This window comes from Brienomyrus brachyistius, chromosome 5, assembly GCF_023856365.1.
Source record: "Brienomyrus brachyistius isolate T26 chromosome 5, BBRACH_0.4, whole genome shotgun sequence".
Lineage (NCBI taxonomy): Eukaryota > Metazoa > Chordata > Actinopteri > Osteoglossiformes > Mormyridae > Brienomyrus > Brienomyrus brachyistius.
In genome coordinates, this window is record NC_064537.1 from 28,610,803 (window position 1) to 28,634,272 (window position 23,470).

At 42.6% G+C, this 23,470-nt stretch overlaps 2 protein-coding genes across 8 annotated transcripts in view; one reads left to right on the forward strand and one right to left on the reverse strand.

The window, feature by feature from the left end:
* The first annotated feature begins 5,047 nt into the window (after window positions 1-5,047).
* On the forward strand, window positions 5,048-16,650 carry si:ch211-14k19.8 (mucin-17). 2 transcript variants are annotated; one of them, XM_049013394.1, is made up of 11 exons: window positions 5,048-5,334; window positions 6,489-7,421; window positions 7,542-8,918; window positions 9,613-9,704; window positions 9,960-10,018; window positions 10,112-10,275; window positions 10,491-10,653; window positions 11,202-11,393; window positions 13,619-13,840; window positions 14,588-14,741; window positions 16,512-16,650. In XM_049013394.1, exons 1-11 carry the CDS (start codon window positions 5,292-5,294, stop codon window positions 16,596-16,598), a joined length of 3,486 nt encoding a protein of 1,161 aa, XP_048869351.1. In that variant the 5' UTR covers window positions 5,048-5,291; the 3' UTR covers window positions 16,599-16,650. The 2 variants fall into 2 exon arrangements, with proteins under 2 accessions (XP_048869351.1, XP_048869352.1); XM_049013395.1 differs by lacking the exons at window positions 5,048-5,334; window positions 6,489-7,421; window positions 7,542-8,918 and having other exon boundaries at window positions 9,623-9,704; window positions 10,112-10,199.
* LOC125741896 (trinucleotide repeat-containing gene 6A protein-like) overlaps window positions 15,051-23,470 on the reverse strand; it is a 37,995-nt gene continuing 29,575 nt past the window's right edge. For 5 of the 6 annotated variants that reach the window (XM_049013391.1, XM_049013392.1, XM_049013390.1 and 2 more), the window contains 6 exons: window positions 23,155-23,295; window positions 22,538-22,642; window positions 22,193-22,405; window positions 19,850-19,920; window positions 19,604-19,743; window positions 15,051-19,394 (listed from right to left, as the gene is read on the reverse strand). In XM_049013391.1, the coding sequence (XP_048869348.1) occupies window positions 19,019-19,394; window positions 19,604-19,743; window positions 19,850-19,920; window positions 22,193-22,405; window positions 22,538-22,642; window positions 23,155-23,295 (1,046 nt within the window). In that variant the 3' untranslated portion in view covers window positions 15,051-19,018. The remainder of the gene's footprint in view (window positions 19,395-19,603; window positions 19,744-19,849; window positions 19,921-22,192; window positions 22,406-22,537; window positions 22,643-23,154; window positions 23,296-23,470) is intronic. The other variant, XM_049013389.1, reaches the window with a different exon arrangement.

Consider the following 23,470-nt stretch of genomic DNA (forward strand, 5'->3'; position numbering starts at 1 on the left):
CACGTCGAAACTTGAATCTCCTTTTCTGGGCCTTGTCTTTTGGAATCTCATTGACTTCTGCCCCTTCAGAAGCACCGATGTCGTGTTGCTGTTTTACAGAAGATTTATCAGTGTATGGAAATGAGTCACTATACATAGACTGTGATACAGAGTATATGCTGTCCCAAATGTCACCCTCTTTAGGCTTGGCTTAGCAAAGCTGTGCTACTCAGGCCCAAAAAAGGCAGAATGTGCTAATAATGAACTGCAAGCTTGAATAACAGAGAATATATTATATAGCTTAAGGGTTAATATGACAAATATTATTTAATGTTAATAGACAGGTAGAAGCTGAACACACATGCCATTTGAAGGATAAACATCTGAAAAGTCACACCCAGGGCAACTCTCACGCATCTAGCGTAACACACATGCTTTCAGACTCTTACGGTAACTCTTTATTATATTATAAATCTACAATTAACTACATCAAAATCTTTGGGGCAGTTTGCAAATCTTACAGACTATTTACAAGGTAATAAATCCGTCACACCCATACTGTATTTAATGTGTGTGCAGACTTGTTGATAATCTCACTCTAGCCATCTGACCAAAATTGGTAACCCTGCGCACAAGGTAAGGAACAACCCAGGATGGGGTGCCAACCCCCTATAAACATATAGGTTTATCACTGATTTAAAAATTTACTGTAAAGTAGAATTTCTTAAAGCAGGAAACATGTAGGCTGTGATGTATGTGTACACACCTGAAAGGGTATTTTACTTTGCATACGTTTTTGAAATGTAAAAGGTCATTGGTTGACCTCTGACCTGTATTGTAATTGGATGAGGTGGGTTGGCATATAGAATACCCTCGAACAGAGTGCAGGAGAGAACTGGAGTGAAATTGGTCGGAGAGTAGTTGTTGCATGAGTTTTGTCAAGTAATAAAATGGATCGTTTGTTTAGAACCCGTCAAATCACTATATTGTTTTCATTCAACTGAAAATACAATCAACGAATTGTATACATATTTTCATTATTCAACATAACATATTAAGCATTTTAACCAATATCCTCTATAAAACAGTACACGTATTCTTGCCCAAAAATTTCAGTATGGGTGTTTCGGTTCGGTATGCATACGTAAGGAACAAATGTGACAAATGCGGAACCTTTCTATGTTCGTGTTTTTCCCCCCTGAGTCACAATCAGAAAGGGGTGGATGAATCTGCGCCACTACACATGCATGCATAGTTTACAGTGAACACAGATAAACCAGCACTTGAAGACCTTCAACTTCTGCACCATAATTGATATTTTGTTATACTTTGTATTTTTTGAGACAATATTTGTGTTGGGGGGGCGGCATGGTGGTGCAGTGGTTAGCACTGTTGCCTCACACCTCTGGGACCCGGGTTCAAGTCTCCGCCTGGGTCACATGTGTGCGGAGTTTGCATGTTCTCCCCATGTCGTCGTGGAGTTTCCTCCGGGTACTCCAGTTTCCCCCCACAGTCCAAAAACATGCTGAGGCTAATTGGAGTTGCTAAATTGCCCATAGGTGTGCATGTGTGAGTGGATGGTGTGTGAGTGTGCCCTGCGATGTGCTGGCCCCCCATCCTGGGTTGTTCCCTGCCTCGTGCCCATTGCTTCCGGGATAGGCTCCGGACCCCCCGCGACCCAATAGGATAAGTGGTTTGGAAAATGGATGGATGGATGGATATTTGTGTTGCACAACTACTATGCACTAGTTATGAAGCTGTAAGCTGCTAATATGAATGTAGTACAGATCAGGTGCAGTTAATTTTCTAAATGTGCATCTTAATGAATATCTATTTTGATGTACTTTTAAATAAATGTAACTTTTTTATTAGTAGGTTGCAGCAATATTGACACTTTTTTAATACATTGTTCAGTAAACCATTATTTAAAAACGAAAAAACATAAGTGATTATGTTTTATTACTTTACCCCTGCTGTACCACAAATGTACAGAACCATGACTTCAAAACTGAGGTACATACTGTACCGAAACGTGCTTCCATATTAGCAAAATCTGTGCAACATTCTATAGACACCAAAGGTCAGTTCTTTCACTTGAAAAACAAAGTATCAAACAATGTAATTAATTTGAACAATCAAACATTATTCTGACTGGCTTTTTTTTGTTAAATATGCACATCCAAATATAACTCAAAAGTAATGCAAATGGATATGCTCAAAATGAACTTTTCCTGGACATGCTAATTGATGTGCCATTTACTGTAGTACTCACCAGAGTGATCAGAGATGGACAAAGGGCATACAGACATACTGCAACCTCCACAATTATTGACACCCCTTGTAAAGTTTTGTAAAAAGGGTTAGAAAAATCCACCTTTTGGTGAAGCAGTTTCATGTCACACTGAAAAATTGAGAAAAATCCAACTTTTCATTAACATAAATTTATTCCAAGAAAAAAAAATCCTTCATCAAGAAATAATTATCTTTGACAGAAATACATGTGTCACGATTATTGGCAGCCCTGGAAATTATAGCGAACACAATGTAACTGAAGCATGTTTCCCCTGAGTTGAGTGGAGTGAATAGGAACCTTCTAGCTGTAATATATGGTATAACTATATATATATATATATATATATATATATATATATAGAGAGAGAGAGAGAGAGAGAGAGAGAGAGTTATACCACGGTACTTCTGAATTCTGAAATATGAAGGGCGTTGATTAATTTTCTATAACTGCACATATAGTGCAGGCAAATCAAAGTAGTAAACCAATGCACGATTATAATCATATATTAGGCTAGACTAAACCCAGTGATTTTACTGGAGCACCAATTGAGTAATATTTTGGCAACTGGGGGAGGCATATAATATGCTGACAGTGGGGCTCAGTATATTTGGCTGATTGCAAGCATTATCCATTAATCACCTTCTAATCAACTGATTGACGGGGTGGCCAGCTCTGGTCAGTGTTACTAATGTAGCAATTTTTATCAACTTTTCAGGTTACCTGGCAATTTCTTTCCCCCAAAAAACAGCTACCAGTTATTTTTAATTTTTTTATTTACTTTGCCACTTTTAGCAACTTTTGATATCAGACACTAAAATGCATACATTTTCCCATCTCCCCGTCCATTTTCGGAACCTTCATTTCCAATTTATGGTCACAGGAAGATCCAGAGCCAGTCTAAGAAACTATAGGTACAAGGTAGGGAACAACCCAGGATGGGGCGCCAGCCCATTAAAACGTACACTTACACACCATCCACTCACACCTATAGGCAATTTGGTAACTCCAATTCACCTGTGTTTGAACTGTGGAGCGGGGAGGGAGTACCCAGAGGGAACCCTACGACAACATGCAAATTCCACAATGATGAAGGAGACAATGTGGAGACCAGAGTGGTGTAACCCTACTGCTTGCCTGAGGTAAGGCCGAGGAGGACCTGGCATACCTCCCCATGCAGTGCAAGCCGTTGTGCCATGCTGTCAAGCTTGGGTGAGAAAGGGCTCCAGGAGCTGTTCTGCTCTCCCGAGCCTAACTTCATTACAGTGTATGTCCTGCTGCCCGGCGCTTCCAAATTGGTATTTAGGTGTATCTGCTTAAGTCATGACATTTCAATCACGTGACAGTACTATTTACGGGGTCAGCCTAGGTACAAGCCAGTCTGGTGCAGTGTGCCTCGGTGTTTTAATTGATCCGAAAATAAAAAAAGAAAGAATTGTCCTTGCCCTGCTTTCCATGTGAGAAGAAAAGAGGAAATGGGTGTGTAAACTAAACAGGCATTTTTCACTCCCGCCCACCCTTTTAAGTAATCGACATGGCTGAATGTCAGACGCTTACTTAGGAAAAAAAATTCAAATATAAAATCATAATCCAGCTGAACTAAATGCTCTGTTTTCTGATAATGAGTATGGCAGCCGATATGATCTGTAACTTAATTTGGTCAAACACCACTGAGAGAATAAGCGATTCTAATGCTTCCTCCGGTCATTCACACACTTGCATGGTGTGGTCTCAAACGAGTTAGCGCGATAGATGTGTTTTCAGCAACATACTCCAGTTTGGTATAACAAAGATGACAGTCAGTCTTGGTTTTATCATATATTCTCTCTCCATTGTTCGTGTAAATTATTGGGGAGCCAGAATGTTTCCAATCCGCCAATTATGACTGACTGTAACCAGGATTAGTTGTAACAAACTCACAGCCACAATTAGCACAATGTTTTCCATGTTTAACATCTACTTGTGACTTTAAGTTCCTCTTGTCAAGACATGTTTACGTTTATTTAATGTGCATATCGAACCGATAATGATGTGTCGTGAACCCCTCCTTGGAGAACAGTTACACTGTTGGAGAACTTAAAAAAGTCTGCCTTTTTCACCGGTTTTTCCGCCCCCTGTTTATCCTGTGCCTGTGTGTTTCTTTTTGGCTATTTTATGTCGATTTAAGATGACATTAGCAAATACGTATAATTTAATATTATAGGAGTATACTTTTAATAGACCCATTGCTTGTATTTGATGGCCCAATTCTATCTGGCCGATTGAAGACCCATCCCTGTACTATAGGGGTAGGATTAGAATTGGTGTTATGTTTAAATTTAGGAGTGGCATTATCACATACAGCTATTGTTTTTTTTGCTCTTAAATAGCCTATATGATTTTATTCAATCAGTCTGCGTAAATCTGACTTGAAAACTTGAGGATATGTAACACGCCAGGATTTGAGATCTCAGCCTCCACGTTACAGAGCTATGTCATTAATGACCAATCCTCCAGCTGTCTAGTCGACTTTATTTTTACACGATTAATCACGTTTTCCTTCCAACGTTAATTCTAATTATACAATGGGAGCCTTTCATGTCTCCCCATAAACATTAATTATTTCCTGCCCACAGTTTTGGCTTTTTGCCTAATTGAAAAACATGCCAAGTAGAGGAATCGTCGTCGCTGCAGGAACCGCCGCAGGTGCGACATAATGTCGGTCAGATGGACGTGGGATCTTGCGCCTCCCTGTATGCTCAGTGTGACTTTGCAGTACACGTGTATCTCATTTAGGGTTTACCATGTCAGGATTTCCTTTACAGAGCAGGAAAAAGGCATCCCCGGGGGGTGGGGGCATGTAGTGAAAGCGATACTCTGCAATGGGATGTAACAGACTTTAGAAAAGAAGATTTGGGTATCACGCTGGAAGCGTGGTCGGATAAGAGGCTCCTGAGACCTTTGCTTTAAGGATCCCTCCCAGTAATCTGCATGGAAGGGAAAGAGCTGTCACATTTCTCTCTGGGATGTATAAAACAACAAAATGCGGATCAACATTTTTATTTTTATTTTTATTTTCAACACAGGTAAGCAAATCAAATTTAGATCTGTACTTAATCCATTTTTCGACGAATCTGCATAATCTCTCAAGTACACATATAAACAAAGAAAATGCAGCATCATGGCAACAATGATTCTAGGTTTCTAAACCCGTTTCTAACTAAGTTTATGAGTCAAAACATAGAAGACGTTACGCTCGACATTTTCATTTTATGTTTTGGCATACCATGAACATTAGATTTATGCTTTTGCGGGAGAAACGTAGGTAACCTTCGTGAAAAGAAATTAACCTAGGAATTATTTTGACAACTTCTCATCCATTTGGATGGTTAATACCTGATGAAATGATAAATTACTGTGAGGTTGGTAACAGTTGGAAGTTAGATGGCTGCGTGGCGGCAAACGGCAGACATCCTTCGGCATAAGCGGCACCATCAGTATCATAATTACAACCTTCAACAGTCAGTGTAACACAATTTGTGTAATGCTTATTTAAATATTTCTAAATAAATGGTTAGTCATCATTCAATAATGTTTTTAAATATTTTTTTAAATGGTAAGTGGTAAAGTGTGGCAGTGAAGCTTATTTTAGAGATATCTATTCATACTGTGAATTTGAGGTATATGTTGTCTTTAACCTGTGTTTCCACAGTTTTGACTGTAATTACTTCGCTGAGGCGAAATTCTGTATTATCTTTCGATGCATGCCCGACACAAATGGTCTTTCATACTTTACTGTATATTCGTGATTCATACTCAAATTTCTATTTTTAATAAAATGGCTACCTGAATTTATTTCAAGATTGAGTACTTCAATACTATATCAACAAAGGATACTGTTTATTCATCGCTTCTTTTGCGTACTTAACATCCTTCTTAATTTCATAACTGATATGAATTACTTGTAACTACTTTTCGTGACTGTTAATTATTCATATCCGATAGAAACGTACGATTTAAAGATATATTCTGTTGAAATGAATATAATTTTGTTACGTATTTCTTTTCTAAAAATCCGTTTTGCTTTAATTATTTAAATTAACTGATTTAAACTGTGACGTGAAACACTGGGTAAGTTACATAGGCTTCGGTTCACTTTTTACAGGTATTGATATAAACCGCATACCTATCAATGGATGTGATCTATAGTTAACAGAAAACAATTGTATTATTTTTTCAGACTGGAAAGAGGTCCGTCATTCTTCTAAGGATATGAATGACATCTGGGGTGTGCATGCCCAGACAAACTTTGGTACGCACACACAAACAATCTCTGAAGAACTTTTGGAACTTTCCAGTAAGTGGGAGAAATCACGGCATTCAGGGTCTCCTGTGCCAGATTTAGATCACAAGAGCAACATTCATCTCACCCTGGGGGTGGAAGGTCAAGGGTTGGGGTACGGCACCACCGTCACTACATTCCAGAGCACAACCCTGGCCCCCTCCCTCTGGACAGGTTCCAGTATGTCTGCAGTACCTGATAAGGAAGCTGTCGTCCTCACTCAGGAAGTGTCACACAATTACCCGGACGCATCTGGTACCGCTTCTGCCGTTTTGTACATTAGCACCAGCACTTTGGGCCGCACCATGCCTGAGAGCAGTGTGCACAGGGAGATCTCTGTAGTACCAGGCCAAAGGGTCTCTGAACATCTGGTTGCTGATGTCAAGTCAGAGGTGTCACTGCTCCTGAAGTCCTCCACGCCTTCCCCCACTCTCAGTTCTGTCACTGTACCATTCACACAGAGTCTGGGAGGCCATCTGCAAGAGGCAGTCTCTGGGGCAGACTCTAGGCATGCAAGAGCTCCTCTCCTTTCCACTGCAGGCCTGCTAGAGGCCTCCTCCTCCGGGATGCTTCCAGCCATCACTGCGACTTCTCCTGGTTCATTACCGGATGCCCTGAGCCTGCAGAGTGACAGCTATGACACTTCTCCAACAAGCCACCCAGGGGGAAAATGTCATGTTGATATGAGCATCATCCCGTCCAGCATCGCTTCCTTCCACTCAGAAGATGAACCGGTTGAGTTTGACACCCAAAGTGTGTCACCCAGGTCAGGCATACTGCCAACTGCCTCAGATGCGTTTGCCGAACGTTCACTCATCACTGTACCTGCAGGTAATGTTGACACAAAGGATTTCATTCAAAATGACAACAGACTGTCTGTCTTTTGGCACTTTCCTTGAATGGGGAAGTTGGAAAATGCTAAGCGGCACTCTGTTTCCCCTTTCACCACAGGGCTCTCCCAGGAAGCTTCAGAAGAACCAGCCACAGGGCCAGGTGCCCTTTTAGGAAGGGGTTCGAGAAGTGTCACCCACAAAGGGTCACCTTTTGGCTCAGTGCTTGAAGACACTACTAACATGGGGTTAGGACTAAGTCACATGACTACTGGGGGTGCCACTGGGGACATTGAATTAAATACTGTAGGTGAGGCCTCTCTTCCTGATGTTCCTTTGTTCTCTAGCACTGTGAGGTTGAGTGCTGTAGATGTTCTTCATCATGCAGAAAATGGTACCTCAGAAAAAATTGGATCTTCCGTGCAAAGCAGAGATCCTGACAGTCAATTTACAACCACTAATACTTATGTAAGATTGGATTATCAAGGGGCACATGACATTATAGACTCCAGCACTATTCACTTTCAGCAAGAGTCAACAGATGTAAGTAATGCTGACTTGCATCCATCTGATCCCCATACGAATCCACAACAGAGTTCTGCACAGTCACACTCCACAGAAGTTCTAAAAATACAGCCTGAATCGAGTGCTTCAGCAGTGTCAAATAGCTACAATCCGAGTTCCATTTCACTTACTGCAATATCAAAAACCTTTTCCTTAGCTGAAAACAAGACAAACTCAGAAACTAGCTCGCAGAGCTTAACCTCTCACTCCGAATCTCACAGAGGAACACAGCCAAATGGTAATTCCTCCATTTACAGCACCATAAGTGGTCTGGAGGAGCTGAGCACCACCCCCTACATGGCTTCCGTGTCTCCTGTATTGACCCAAAGGACTAGTGTATCTCAAAACTTAGATGGAAGGACTTTTACCAGCAGTAAAGGGCATTCTGAGAATGAAAATACCAGCACTGAACATACTACTCAAGAATACTCTCAGAGAGTAACACCAGTACACACACTTACAGTCAGTTCTGCAGAGTCTGAGAAGATCCCATTGAGTAGGAGAGATGGGACCTCCACCTCAGTAGCTCCTCCTATTTATTCCACTTTGGAGGTGAGCAGCCCCACCTTCCAATCACCAGGCGGCTTGCCGGTGAATCCTAAGGCACCTGAAAGATCCCCTTCGGTGCAAAGTGGAGTGAAGCAGGCCGGTACACAATACTGCCACGACTGCGTGACCAACCCACTGGTGACCACCAGTTCCACAGTCAGCACGAGTGTACGTGCAACCTGGCATGATCCTGTGAGGACTACAGCAGCGCCACCTTCCACATCCCCTCCCATGACAGCTCCAGAGGCCCCGGGGAACCCCCTCACCACGGGTCCTTCCTCCGTGCACACTACTGTAAGCAGGCCTGGGACAACCCTTCAATCTCCAGCTCAAACGGTCAAACGGAGAATTTTCATTGTTGAAGACCAGCCAGCCATCATCAAAGGTTAGCACTTGTTGATACCTTCTTCAGACAAATCCTTTCATTTTGCTCCTTAACTTGGCCTCCCGTTTACAGGTAATGTCTATTTTCCAAACGGTCTTAGCCCTACTCCTTAATCCTAGGATAACAGGTTCATGTTAAATCATCACGTAAGATAGCTGCATAGCGCAAGTATGTTTACAGACCTTTTTAGATTAACTTAATGTGTGACAATGCCGTTGTAATATGTATAGTAAGGCTGGGAAAGGCTGACTACAAACAGCCGTTTCGGAGCGGAAACTGCTTCTCTGATATGTTCTGGTCCAGGGTAGGATCAAGGCCTGGCAACCGGACTTTGGTGCTCTCCTCTTTCTTTTTCTAGCAACCTCTTGGCCAATTGCTCGCTGCCTCCAACCGCAGAATCATGCTAACTTATTCTGCTGCCAGGAGGGTTCCTGGTCACACTCTGCAAATCATACTGTTCATATGCATAGCCAAGTACCACTAAAGCATAAAACTGTAATGATACACTATACCAGTTAGACATAACAAAAGCACTAATACATACTATTGAATTGTTATGACGTGTGAAGCATACTCTATCTCTTACAGCAGGCTGTTAGCTACCACTCACTCAGTGTGGATCTGAACCAGTACGCTGCGTTAGCATGACCAGTTTCTAGTTTGACTAGTGATTTTGCACATTTGTGACTTCCAGAAGAAACAGCACAGCTCCTCCTGCAGGTCATACTGGCATCTGATGAAAAGGATCAGCATCTCAGAGGCTTGGAGGAGGACACAGTCACAAAGGTAAAGCACAGCAGTGAGTGTAGCACTTCCTCCGAAGACAGTAATATAAACATCAAGTATGTGAGGTACTAGTGCAGGGCTCAGTGGGTTAAGACTCTATACTTGTGATCAAAGGGTTGCTGGTTCAAATCCCAGGGTTTCTAGAATTATTTCATTGTTCAGTCCATAACCCCAATTGCTCTAGAGATCAGAGGCTTTCAGAATTATGTATTGCTTTGGATAAAAGAGTCATGAATTTCCTCCCTCATTTTGCAGTTACATCCATTCTTACAGAAGGCTCCTGGCTTTCAGGCCCTACAGCTGTCATGGACAAGGTAATTAGATTCCTCTCTCTGTTTCTGCCTGCAAGGTGCTGGCCTTGTCTGTACACGTAGCCCTATCTCATTCTCCTCTCTGTGCCCCCACAGCACTTCAACTGTCGTGCAGAGCGTGGCCACGTTCGACACCAGGGGAGCCCTGCCGTGGCTGGGGGTGGTCGGGGCACCCCTCCTGGAGGTGACAGGGCTGAGTGATGCCGTGACGAAGGGGCTGTATTTGAACAGCACGAGAGTGCAGAAGATCACCGTGGGCGGTAACGGTGGCTTTTTAACATGCACTAATGTTTTAAGCTAGTGTTTCCCAATCCAGTCCTCGGGAACCCATAGCCGGTCCAGGTTTTTGCTCCCTGCCAAACAATCCACATTTCTGCTCCTCCCAGCTCCTATGTAAAAACAGGGCCGTATTGGGAGACTGTTTTAAGCATGTGGAGACAGGATACAGCTGACCTCCTGTCCCTCTGCCCAGCAGGACTGCAGTCTGATCCCTGCTCTTGGCTCTTCCTATGCCCCCCCGGCTTCCGATGTGTCCCAGGCCACTCGGGCAATGCCAGCTGCACCTCGCTGTGCCACGCGGGCTATTGCAAGAACGACGGCATATGCAGCCACCACCAAGGCGAGGCGCCGACGTGCCAGTGAGTGACCTCGTGCTGGGGGCAGAACAGGCGGCCCCAAGATTTTCACGGGGGCATGTGGGGCAGGGGGCCATGGTAAAATTTGTCAATTAGGGGAATGGCGAAGGGCTAAATAAGAGGACGATCTATAGCCACACCCCAGGAGAGACTGTGCTTATTTATTTTAGGATGAATGCTTATATAAAAAATGAAAATTTAAATAGAATACTTGATGGTGTCCTTGGTGGGTGAGATTTGGGGAGGACACACTGGTTCACTTGGGTGGACATGGCCTAGAACAAATGCCTTTCTTTGATACTGATACTGCAGTGACCATGTTGTCCTCATCACTGTCTGTGCACATGTGTGTGACTCATAACATCAGGGTTTAAAAAGAGGGTTTACAGTTTTACTGTAGTCACCCATGTTTGTCAATGATGAGGAATTCACCACTATTATAATTTACTCTTAATATCATTAAATGTGAATAGCAAAGATGAAATGCCTCCAACATCAGTGTAGGCCATGCCCCCCTCGTATGCAATGAGCTGTTATGTATTTATGTGCAGGTGCCCCGTTGGCGAGGACTTCTGGTTCATGGGCAGGCAGTGTGACTCGCAGATGACACGGCAGAGGCTGGTGGGCGTGTGCCTTGGCGTGCTTATTGCTGTGGCCCTGCTGATGGCCGCCGTGTCCTTTCTGGTCATACGGCACTTCAAGGCCATGCTGATCCAGGCCAAGGTGGATCAGACACGCAGCAGGTATGTACTTCTGCTCACGCTGATCGCACGAGATGGGGACTCGAGTCACGGACTTGTGACTTGACTTGGCAAAACTGATGGAATGACTTGGACTCGACTTGGACCCAATTGGACCCTGTGACTCGAGAAGATTTGAGTTTTTGGCTGGTTTTTGCTGCAGCAAATTTTAATCACCAAAGATAAAAACACTGACATAGACTCAAAATACATGACTCACAACTCGACTTGGACTTGAGTCACAAATTTGATAACTAGTGAAAAGACTTGGACTCAACTTGGACTTCAGGGCAAATGACTCGGGACTTGACTTGAACTCGCCAAGAAATGACTTGTTCCCATCCCTGGTGATGGCTTTGTGCTGGTCTAGCTGAGTGCCTCGAACAGTCATTTTCATATGTCGCTTGATGCAAGGGCGGAAGTTTGGATTCAACACTGGCAGGGACCAAATCAGCCCCGAACCCCCGACCCCCTTAAACACACACAGTCCTCCCTACCGTGTCCCTACCATCCATACCAAAACCTAAAAGTTTAAACGTTTCCCTTTAGGGTATTTCACCAACCTGTTTACTGAGACAATGTGAAGATGCTTGTAAACATGTTAACTGGAAGTGCTCAACTTTTACTGCACGATCTTGGCCGATTTTCAAATGAGTTCTGCCAAATAACAGGATTATCTCAATACCTCAAATACCTAGAACTTACAATAATGCTTGTTTCTATCTTCAGTTTGTTTTCTGTCATGTACTATGAACTTCAGCATATATACATTTCCTTTACATCTGTATTTTATTAAGATGATCAAGGCCAGTGCGTATGTACTGCATCTCCTGAATAGTCTAAAGTCATGACAAATATGTCTGTAAATTACCGTTTAAACAATGGGACGGACACGTTTTCTGGTGAGCAAGCAGTTTGAAGAAATGTATCACTGTTTACAGTTTGCGGCACTTAATACCCTTGCATGGTATGGTGACATTCGCAAAGAAAAAACTCAGAAGAGTTTTTACAAAAAGGCTTTTACTTGTTTACCTCTGAAATATCCTACCAGGGTAACCTGACAGCTAGAGTGATCTCCATGGATCAGTCCAGCTGTATCAATTGTAGCATCGTTTCATGGTGCTGCAGAGTAATTGTCTGGGTGTCAGCGGAACACATCCTTTGGCGAGATCCAGAACTGTGTTAACCTTGCATTAGGTCGGCTGATTGGCTCTGGTCAGCCCAACAGAGCTGGCTGTATTTACGGAGCGACTGAACAGAGACAGACAGAGCCAATGAAAACAAGCTGGGGGAGAAGATAGTGGAACATGGATGGAAAATGTGAAGCATGTATTGGAGGAGCTGGGTGGGGGATCTGGTCACAAATCACATTTTTCACACAAAAACAGTGTGAAAATAAATATTGTACCGATACGGAGGGTGGCTGGAAAAAACCTCCTGCTGATTCATAAACAGTAATTAGAGCCAAAAAAACAAACATTTTAAAAGGTTGGGAAATGCTAACTTTGTCATATTTGTGAGAGGTGCTGAGAAACCCTGGTGGCCTTTAGCTTTCAGTGCCGATGGAGGCGCTGCTGTGAGACACGGGCTTCCCCGCCTGAATATGCATGTGTAGTTCTGAACATTTCACATTTGGCTCTCCTGTGTCCTGCTCTGAGATCTACAGCACCCCTCGCTTCCCGTGTCAGCTCTGTTCAGGGTCAGTCTCAGCTCGCTTCATATCTGTGTGCATCCGGTGTGCAGCGAGAGCGAAAACAAAATGCACAAATGGAAATCCTAAACCTAAAGTGGGCGGTCGGGTCCAACGTGTTGCTAAATGCCTTGTATTTATAAGATATACATTCGATTCTGATATCAGTGCACTTCAGAGACTCCATAAAGAGACACATTTTTCCCTCGATGGGACTTTTCCATTTAGAATTATGTAGTTTCCTCATGTATTTCATCACCGGTGTCTCGAAGTTGCCCATTGTGCATGTGCCTCGTGAGGGACCAGCATCCTGTCCATGGTGCCCCCCCCAGCCTTGTGCCCCATGCCTCCTGGGCCAGGCTCCAGGACCCCCCAAGACCCTGTACTTAATAAACGTTTTGGTATTATTCTGATTCAAATGTTTTGTGAATGTTTGGCCAAACCAGTATTTATCGTGAGAAAAAGAAGCTATTTGTTCTTATTTCCCCCAGTATTAAACTGAAGGCTCACTTACATTAGTACCTCTCTTCTTTGGCAGTTACAGACGTTTCAATCATTTCGACGAACTGTCGGGCAGGTTTTGGCTACGGTCTTGGCCCGGATCTGCCGATTCCCTCGACAACCCTGTTTTTAGTCACTCCGATGAGCTTCTCCACCTCCGTGCATTGGACCAGACCTGCTGTTACCATGACGACACTCTGTCCATCGTGTCCACCTTCCCCGGAAGCGAAACACAACTCAACACCATCTACGCACACGGGTGAGCAAAACTAATAAAAGTTTGAGAGCTTCATATAATCAACTCCTACCCCCTGTATAAACTTCAACATAAAAAATTAATCAGTTGAATAATTCAAAATTAATATTTAAAGAATTTAATTAAAGCCACTTCAATGTTAATCTAGTAAGTTTGGCTGTGAAATACTGCCACCTGCTGGCAAAGCTAGGCATGTTTGGGAGCCCAAAAAAAAAAAAAAAAAAAGACAGCAGCAGCACCACCTGGTGGTCATGACAGCGATCTGGCTTCTTCGATTTCCAGCATAGTCATCTAGAGTATTGGAGCTCACTTATCATTTGAAAGTCTGGGATACACACCCAGCATCATACCAAGAACACAACTGTGCACAAACAGAGCTAAAATGCTAAATTATATATCAATTCAATTTTATTTGTATAGCATTTTCACATTACATTGTCTCAAAGTGCTTTACCTCATCCCTGCCCAAAGACCCCACAGCCAAAGGCGACAGTGGCAAGGAAAAACTCCCTAGAAGGAAGAAATCTTGAGAGTAACCAGACTTAGAAGGGGAATCCATGCTCTAGGGGTTGGCAGAGGAAGTCAAATGAAATAGAACTTAATTATGTATCACTGCATGATACCATTTCAGGACAGGACGATGCATGTGGAAAAGCAAAAATGTAAACCTGAAATTTCACTCTTCAGAGAAACACGGGAGCATAAGTGTCTTTTGGGTAATGTGCTTCTCCGGCTGGACGTTGTTTTCAGTTCGCAGTATAACTGGGATCTCAGTGGCAGCAGCATCAACGATTTCATGGCCGACTCCGGCAAGGCGAGCGACATCTCTGTGTGCAGCTGGCCCATTGAGCCCATCCAGTGGACGCCGTTTCCGTTGCTGCAGCAGCTGGGGGCCCAGCGGCCGGTGAGCGCCCCGCGTTCCCATTCAGCGTGGATTTACACCATCTTTGGGGCTCATCTGTGATTAGTGCAGCTTTCTGGTCCTTTTAAGTATCGGGTCATTTAGTTTGTATATAAATCATGTTTATATGAATTAAGTTGTAAAATTTGCCGGTTACATGGTGATGGAATATTCGGCTGGAAATGTATGGAATGGAGGAGGAACCACATTACTGTCCTCCTCCTGGAATGTGAGCAGTGGTCAGGACGAGGGGCTCAATATGTGGGGTTGGGCTAGGATGACTGACACAAGAGACACACATGCACTCACATGTACACACACTGCTGAAACTTTATTGTGGGTTAAACCCGAGTTGAACAGCTTCGAATTCTGACGCAGAGATCAGCACAACTTTACAAACAGTAATCAGTCTGAAAGTACAATCAACAAAAGACCTAAACCTACATTTTCATTACATATCAGCACTAAAATCCGAACGCAAGCAACAAAGAGGAAAAAAATAAAATAAAATAAAAAAAAATAGTTAATGACTGCATCAGTGGAAACATTCACACAATTGACAGTTTCTACCTTGTATTAGACCTTTAGTCAATTTATATCAATACAAATTAGGATTGTCCTTCAAAAAGTGCAGTTCCCCTTGATAAAAATTCTCAAATGACATCGGAAGTCTCAAAAAGCACTTCTTGTTCATTTAAGATACTTATTGTTTTCTATACATTGTTTAAACAGTACCAAAGCAATGTGCATAACAGTTATAAGTGAGCACTTCAAACCTTCCGACATCTGATTTATTATAAACAAAATCCATAGGGGGACTTGAGTACAGTGAATCACAGCTAGATGCTACAACTGGCCAACATTTCAAAATACATGGCACATTTTAAAAGTGGTTTTAACTCTCTGCCACGACAAAGGATTGTTTAAAATGCACGTGCGAGTGCATGCGGACAGCCCCAGGTGACAGACGCCTGCCTTTACTCGAGGGCCGGATACACGCGAAGTACCCAGGTGTTCAGACTGCCCGTTTTGTGCGAATCTTACCAAAGCTTTAAGGGTTTGTAAAAACAACAAGACTGCAGTGCTTGTAGTTTAAAAGGTAAATTGCTCTAGCCTAATGAGAAACAGCAGGGAGCATTTAAAACACGGATTCTTTTAAAAAATAGTAAATATGCCAGGCCAGAAATTTCCTTCACTTAGGCCTGGCAATAGAAAAACTGCAGAGCAGCGACGGGGATTGTACATAGCTCATTTTATTTTTCTCACAGTAGCTATTTGTAGATGATCATTTCAAGCATAAACATTGTCCAGCTTTCACGAAAGAACCAATCCCTTTCAGCCCACTCCTCTATTTTGGCATGAGACCCCCGCAAGATCAATATTGTCTAACATCAGACAGTTCTATGTAGGTGAACGATAAAGCTGACGGGACCAGAAGGCGAGAAGGGGAGGGAGGGTGGGCAGGCGGATGCCCCAATCCCATGATTCACTTCGATTGAACACATAAGCACTTGGGAGCAGGGAAAATATGAACATGCCTGTGTCCGCAAAGCAGTGCGGCTGAGTCACGTCTGGAGTTCTGTGACACAAAGGAGAAGAATCCTAACCTCAACAGGGGAAATGGCCACTACATCAGGAAGTAAACTGCAAAAATGAAAACACTGAGGCTACCTGTAAAGTATCACTAAGCGAGAGTATTCATAGAGTCGTGCGAGTAGTAGAGAGATGCAGTTATAATGCCTCAGAGCATCAGTGTCTGCTTGTGTCTTCCAGACTAAGACATCCCGGCCTCGCTCCTACTGCGAGGGAATGGAGATGGTGGACATGGAGAAAACCTGGACTGAGCACCACCACAGCTAAGAAACCAGAGTACAGAATAAACTGAACGACAGCCATAAACTCGGAGCCGGCGATCCAAAAACCTCCAACATCGCTCCCATCTGATCAGGAACTACACGCACCCCAATTACAGCCTGTCTGATCTATGTTTTTTTATATTATATATATATATATATATATATATATATATATATATATATATATATATATATATATATATATATATATATATATATATATATATATATATATATATATATATATTAAAAAACGTATACATACACACACACACCAAGTGCAAATTTCATTTCAGCATTTTGTTATATATATATATTCTAAGAATAAACCTGGTTTATATGTTCCACTTAACATTTGCTAAAAGAAACAAGTTCTGAAGCTGGAGAATCTTTTGATCGATTCATATTTGGTAGAGCGTGTTCTTTATGGTTCTATACTGGCATGCCACTGTTCAGGGTAATACTCAAGGTTCTGTAAAATGCTTTTCAAATATGGATAAAGGAAACAAAAATATATATATATAAATTAAGGTCCGTGGCACAGCCTAATGCTGAAATCTTTCTTTGAAGCTTTTTCTTTTTTTAAATTGTGCATCATTGTAGAAACTAAACAATCAATATGGTTTGTATATATACACATATGCACATTGTTTCCGCACATTTCCAAACTACCAGAAAAAGATTACATTCACCACTGTACTAGCCTTCCAGAGCCACTTAGAGGCTCTGCGTTTTAAAAGACAAAACTGACGACAACGACGAAACAACCTCAACAACGTCAACAACAAACATGTACTGAGCAGCCAAAAATATGTCAGGATTTATTACTGTGGAGGAACTTCAGATGTGAATAACCAAACTGTACACGTTACAATCACAATCTGTAAACTGGAAAAAGCCACTTGACGTGTTGCATCTTCAGACAATTTGAATCAAGGCAATGAAATGTGGGTGACTTTTGCACTGTTAAAATGTCAACCTTGATGAACAAACAAGATTTTTTTTTTTGTTTAAACACCATTGTGGCAAAGAGAGTCTTGCAAATAACATATTCGCAATCAAATATTTAAAACATTTCATAAACAAAAGGTGATTCTGTAAGCCATGTCTCTGGTTACAGTATGCATAGTTACTGATTTCGGCGTTTTTCGTAAGGTACAACAATTAAGTCCGAGAGTCACAAAGAGCAAAACATCGAGCCACTCAATGGGAATAAAGGGAAGGAACGATAGAAATTTAGCGATTCGGCAAAACAACCTCCTCCACTCGCTAATAAAAGACAGCATTTCCGAAAGCAACATGTAGAATATCTCCAGCTTAAAGCAGTTATTTGGCAGAGAAAAACTTACAGAGCTATAAGTAGTTTCAGTGCTAAAAGTTGGATTTTTCTACAAGGAGTTTGTACGTGGGGGATCTGGAGAAGTTTCCTGAGAACCATGCTCGTTATTTAGCAGACGAGAGGAATAGAAAAATGGCCAAACACTGATCAGTATTCCCAGAGATAGAAAGCTTTTTGTCATTTTTCTATTTTTGTTTTTTTCCAACTTTTTTTTTTTTTTTTTTGTTTTTTATTTTTTTGTAATTTTTATATATATTTTTTTTATTTTAAAATGGAGTAAACACTTTTCCTCGAGGGAAAAAAAAAAAAAAGTCTGTAAACAAGAGGGCAAAATGTGACCCTCCTCAAAACAAAACCGAAAGCCTATTTGAAAGTGCTGTTCCCCTGACTTGCAGGTCAGGCTTGCAAGTCACAGCTGTGGCTACAATTTTTTAAAATTTTAATTGTTTTCTTTTATACACTGCAGAGCTAAATTCTTTAGTTTTAAACACGACAACTGGTGCAATACTTTTTTTATATTGTCAAATAATCCTAAGTCAGCATCTATATGTTGATGTTGAACTCCACAATACCACAATAAGGTAGGCGTACATCGAGGCATAGTAGAGCGCACACTTAAGAACATCCTTGAGTAAACAACTACACTGGAACTGCCGGTTCCCTCGATATTGCAGATTATACTGAGAAAAAACGACATTCAGTGCAAAGTTAAAAGCTCATACTCCAACATTGTCAGCAAAAACAAACGCAAATTATAACTATGGAATTCAAATAAACATTATGGATGAACGAATGAGCTCATCTGAAACATCTTTTTCCGTACGAGTAGCACTACCTGGAAGTGTAAATATCTGCTTTCACATTATAATATTGGCCTTGCATGATTCAAGTATTCAAACTGATATGTTTTGGGCTAAAAGAAAAAGTGGAAAACAGAGTGACCCCATCTTTCATAGCTGGGAAAGAGTAAAACTAGTGCCGTTTGTTACTACTATTATTGTTATTATTATTATTATTTATTATTATTATTATTATTATTATTATTCCACACTGAGGTCAGTCTAGGTCAGAAGGTGAAAGATGGTCTACATGGTATCCCCACCTCCAGCCAGGTGGTCGACGGGGAGGAAGGAGCTGATGGGGGACGGGCTGCTGATTCCCCGGCTCTCGCTACCACCGGAGGTCCCCCACAAGCTAGTGGAATAGTTAGGCGCACCCCAGAGGGAGATGCCGTGTGGCTCTCCGCCGCCAGCCCCCGTCAGCCCAGCACCGTTCCAGTGGTTCGGCTCGTTGCGGTTGGGGAAAGGATGAGGACTCTCCACTGACCCGATCCGGTTCTGAGAAGCGCCCAGGGCCTGCCAGTTCGGTGAGGGGGCCATGGACTGACCTTGTGCAAAGAAACGGCTAATTTCCTCTTCACTAGCGAACTCAGCGAGAATAGTAGTGTTCCCTAAAACGCACCTGAGGAATTGAAGACGTGGGTTAAGGGCACAGCCAAACAGCACCCAACACACTCGCAAAATATGCTCATGTTAATTAAACCAGAAGAAGCTTCTCGCATGTCCACTCATTGCTAATTGGCTCATGTTGAACACCATTGCATACTTTTTCTTGGGTTCGAGGACCTGCCAAGATTGGCTGTGAAAGTTTGATGCCCCTGACATACTCACATGTGCAGAGATTTCTGTGCCTTGACCGCCTCCTCCTTCGAACTGTAGCAGACGACAGCGTTGCCGTGGGGCAGATTCAAGTGGAATGTTATCAGTGGACCATGCTGCAGGCACAGGGTGCGTAGGGTGGAGCCGTCAATCTGGGGAGGAGAATGAGAATGGGATCGTCTCCAGTGCCGAATGACATTCACTCGCCGGCACACGAATCCGGCCTTCAAAACAAAAACAAACGCAGAAGTTACTGACCTGAGGTGTGAGATTTTTGAGAACGAGCCAGTTAGTTGTTCTCCCTGAGCTGTTGTCGCCCCAACTGGAACCTGTGTGAGAGATATTGGACAGCCTGAGACTGAGCCAGCGCCTTGGAATTATGCACTCAAAATGCCCTGTGACAGAAATGTGCCAAACTATTACTTCATGAGCTAACTGGTTATTTGGAAGCTTGTAACCCAGAGTTGCCCCATATTGCCATTTAATGGGTAGAGAATGGAGCCATATCAAAACTCATTCTGGATGAATTTCAAACCTATTACCTTATTCCTCCAGTAAAGATGCCATAGACTGAAAATCGGACTTCACCTTGGTATTGTTGAAAAAAGGAGTTTGCTACATGGAAATGACATGCTGTGAAAGATGTTCCTTCTTTCAAATATAATTCCCAAATATGTAAAAGGAGGAAGCGAAATGGGCAGTTTCAAAATTCCTAGACGGTTACGTAACTGTCTTAACCAAGCCCCCAAGCTGAACATATGCCAGTGCACTATCAAGTTCAATGGACATGCACTTTCGGACTTTAACAGTTCGGCAAGTATTGTGAAAAATGAAGCAGAGGACAACACCGAAAATGGCAGGCTGTAGGCATAAGGGTGTCGTTCGAAGCTGTAATGGGGATGTTGGCACTTTTCATACCTTTCTCATGGAATAGAACTGTCAAGGGGCATGGTTCATGTTCATCATTAATAGGTAAGTCAGGAGTACATTTCTCAAATGCCCCCATTAGCAACATGACTGGAATGGCTCAGTTGCATGTTTGCTCAGTTGCATGGTTCTAACTATGCAATGTTTCAAGCAACTATGTTTTTGGGAAACTGTACCCCAGTTTAGCAGGCGAGTAGTAAACATTATGAGGAAGTCTGTAATACAGAAGTCTCTTGTCAATGTCAGTATGTCCTGTAGCCTACTTCTGGTTAGCTGAACAAACATCTAAACAATACTTTAGATATTTAAAAGCAGAACTTAAATTTACAAGCATGTACCTATGCTGAAGTGCTCCAATAATTCAAGGAAACATTAAATGACAAATTACCACTTGTAAGTGTTCATTTGTATTCTCTGTGCAACTGACTGCCCATCAGTATTTGATTCTTCCCCTGATACAGGCTCAAACACATACAGTTGTTTCACTTCACCTGTAGTGATCTATCTTGGTTCTGTCTGAGTCACTGCAGTGCCGCATTGTAAACCAGCCAATATGCTCATACCAGAGCTCATGAACATATTAATGAGACAATCAAATAAGAGAAACAGCGTGTTTCATTGTAGGGCCAAACTAGAAGGTTGTAAATGGGATCGTAAAACCATTTCTGGAGTTTTTCGACCAAACCAAGTTTACATACCTTCTATGTAGACACCAGAGAACAAAGCAAGAGAGAAACATGCATTCTATGGCACCTTTCAAAGAGACCTCGTTTCCACCGACACGAAGCCGGAGCCGGTGCCACTGCCAGTGTTGGATCGGATCTTGCATGAACCAGCCTGTTTCTCCACAGGTTTCAAAAAAGAATGGAGGCTCATATGAATTGCATTATTCTGATCTGTTTTGGCTTTTTAGAAGTGTTTTATAAATTTGGCAAACCGAAAAAAATGGAATTATAAAAGTTTCATAGCTCTCAGAGTATGACTCATTGCACAATCCACTTCTGTGTGCATAAAGGCTGCATTTCTCCCCAGTCTTTGTGTGTGAATTTATTCTTATTTGCTGTTTAACTGGTGTCCTCTTAAGGATTGCAAAATAAAAAAGTCTTATAAGAAAGCTAAAACTTTAACTATGCTGTCTGCATCATGATCTCTACACCACTCGGACATCACAATATTTAATTTTATTTGACCCGCGACAATAATGTATTATTAAATCTGGCCAGCAGATCAATCTCTCATTTATCAAAGAACAATTTTTTAAATTATGCAATGTTATTCGGCTCATAAGCTGGCAAATTGTTTCGCTGCCAGCAGCCAAAACTATATTTGTTACGGATTAAATTTTCCAGGTGTGTGTAAAGTTGGGATGTGACAGCCCACCCCACTTTCGCTGACATTACGGTTCCATATTCGGAGACCGACTGTTTTGTAGTGCCCTGCTAGACCCTGTTTTTTTTGCAGTGGAAACGCACGGAACCAGTTCTGGATTGGGACAAAAAGCACAGCAGCATATCAGTGGAAACGAGGTACCTGATTATCAACTATACCAGAAAATTTCTGATAATCAAACACCAAGATCTAGCAGAGAGTCTACAGGCTTCTGAGGCGTTGAACATTTTGGTGAAGATACCTCCCACCTAGAACCTCCCACCCAATCAGGAGCCAAGCACTCACCAAGAGTGAATCTGGAATCAGAGCCGCCCCAACATCCCAGCCTCAGTGAACTGTCCCAGGATGGGGGGGGCTTCTGACCCGTCAGGCCAGGGGGCGGGCGGGACGGAGCGCTGATTCCCTTCGGCGGCAGGGGAACCTTCCACAGCTCATGGGCCAAAGAGGTGTTGGTGACTGTACCAGGAGACCATGTGTATTTAGAGTCACTATTTCTGGCTATCATGTGGGGAGAATAAGACAAGTGAATGAGTACTGTTACAAGGGAGCGGCGGCAGCACTGGAGTGGGGGGGGGGGGGGGGGGGTCCTTCCCTGCAGGGGACAGGGATGTCTGCAGTGGGGAGACACACCTGAAGTGCTTTGTGCTGTACTGTTGAGGGAACCACTGTAGTTGGAGGCACGAATGGACCAGGCACTAGTTGAAGGCAGCGAGGTGTTCAGAGATGAGGTTGACCCTGTGGAATTAGCAGTTTACACCTTTAGAGGTTCAGATTCTATACTGGGCATATTTCTTACTTTGAGTAGTGAAAGCTACCACATTATCATTGACAAAAAAAATTACCCAGAAGCACCTGGGAGGTTTGTAAGCACGTTAAGTGGAGAAGAGCAAGCCAGAGCAAGAAACCAAGGAGAGCCAGTTTCCCCTAGGGTGTGTTATTTTACATTTATTACACAGGTGTGAAGTCTCCCCTATGTCAATATCATCACAGATCTTCCTGGGCATTATTCCAAAGAAAACGTTCAAAGACATTTCGTGATTAAGTACTATAACCTCACCATGAGAAAGGAAAGCCAGAATGCCAAGAACAACTCGGCAAAAACCTATGGCCTGAACTTGCCCTGCCAGTGACAAGGTATATAAAATAAACCCAGTCAGCTGGATGCTTAAAGCATCACTCTTTGTACAGGACCCCAATCTAAAACGTTCTACGTATATGCATTTAAAAAGGACGTGGAGGGGACTTACCATTATTTCTGTCCCTGAGGTGATCAACATCCCGGACAGTATTGATAGACAGGTTATTGATCACACTGCCAGGGGTCACGTACGGGTCAGTTTCTGGGTCAATGTTCGGGTATCCTTTCCATGGCTCACCAGGCCGAAATTCTGAAGTGGAGAAATTCCGCATCACACACTGTAGCTGCACACAGAAAAAAAAACTTCCAAGCAGATCCTGGAGGGCACTTTAAATTTAACACACTGCCTCGAAAAGCAAACACTAGCTGGAGCCAATCTGCCCTTACAACCTATGCCATTAATTCTCCATGACACTTAATTCTCC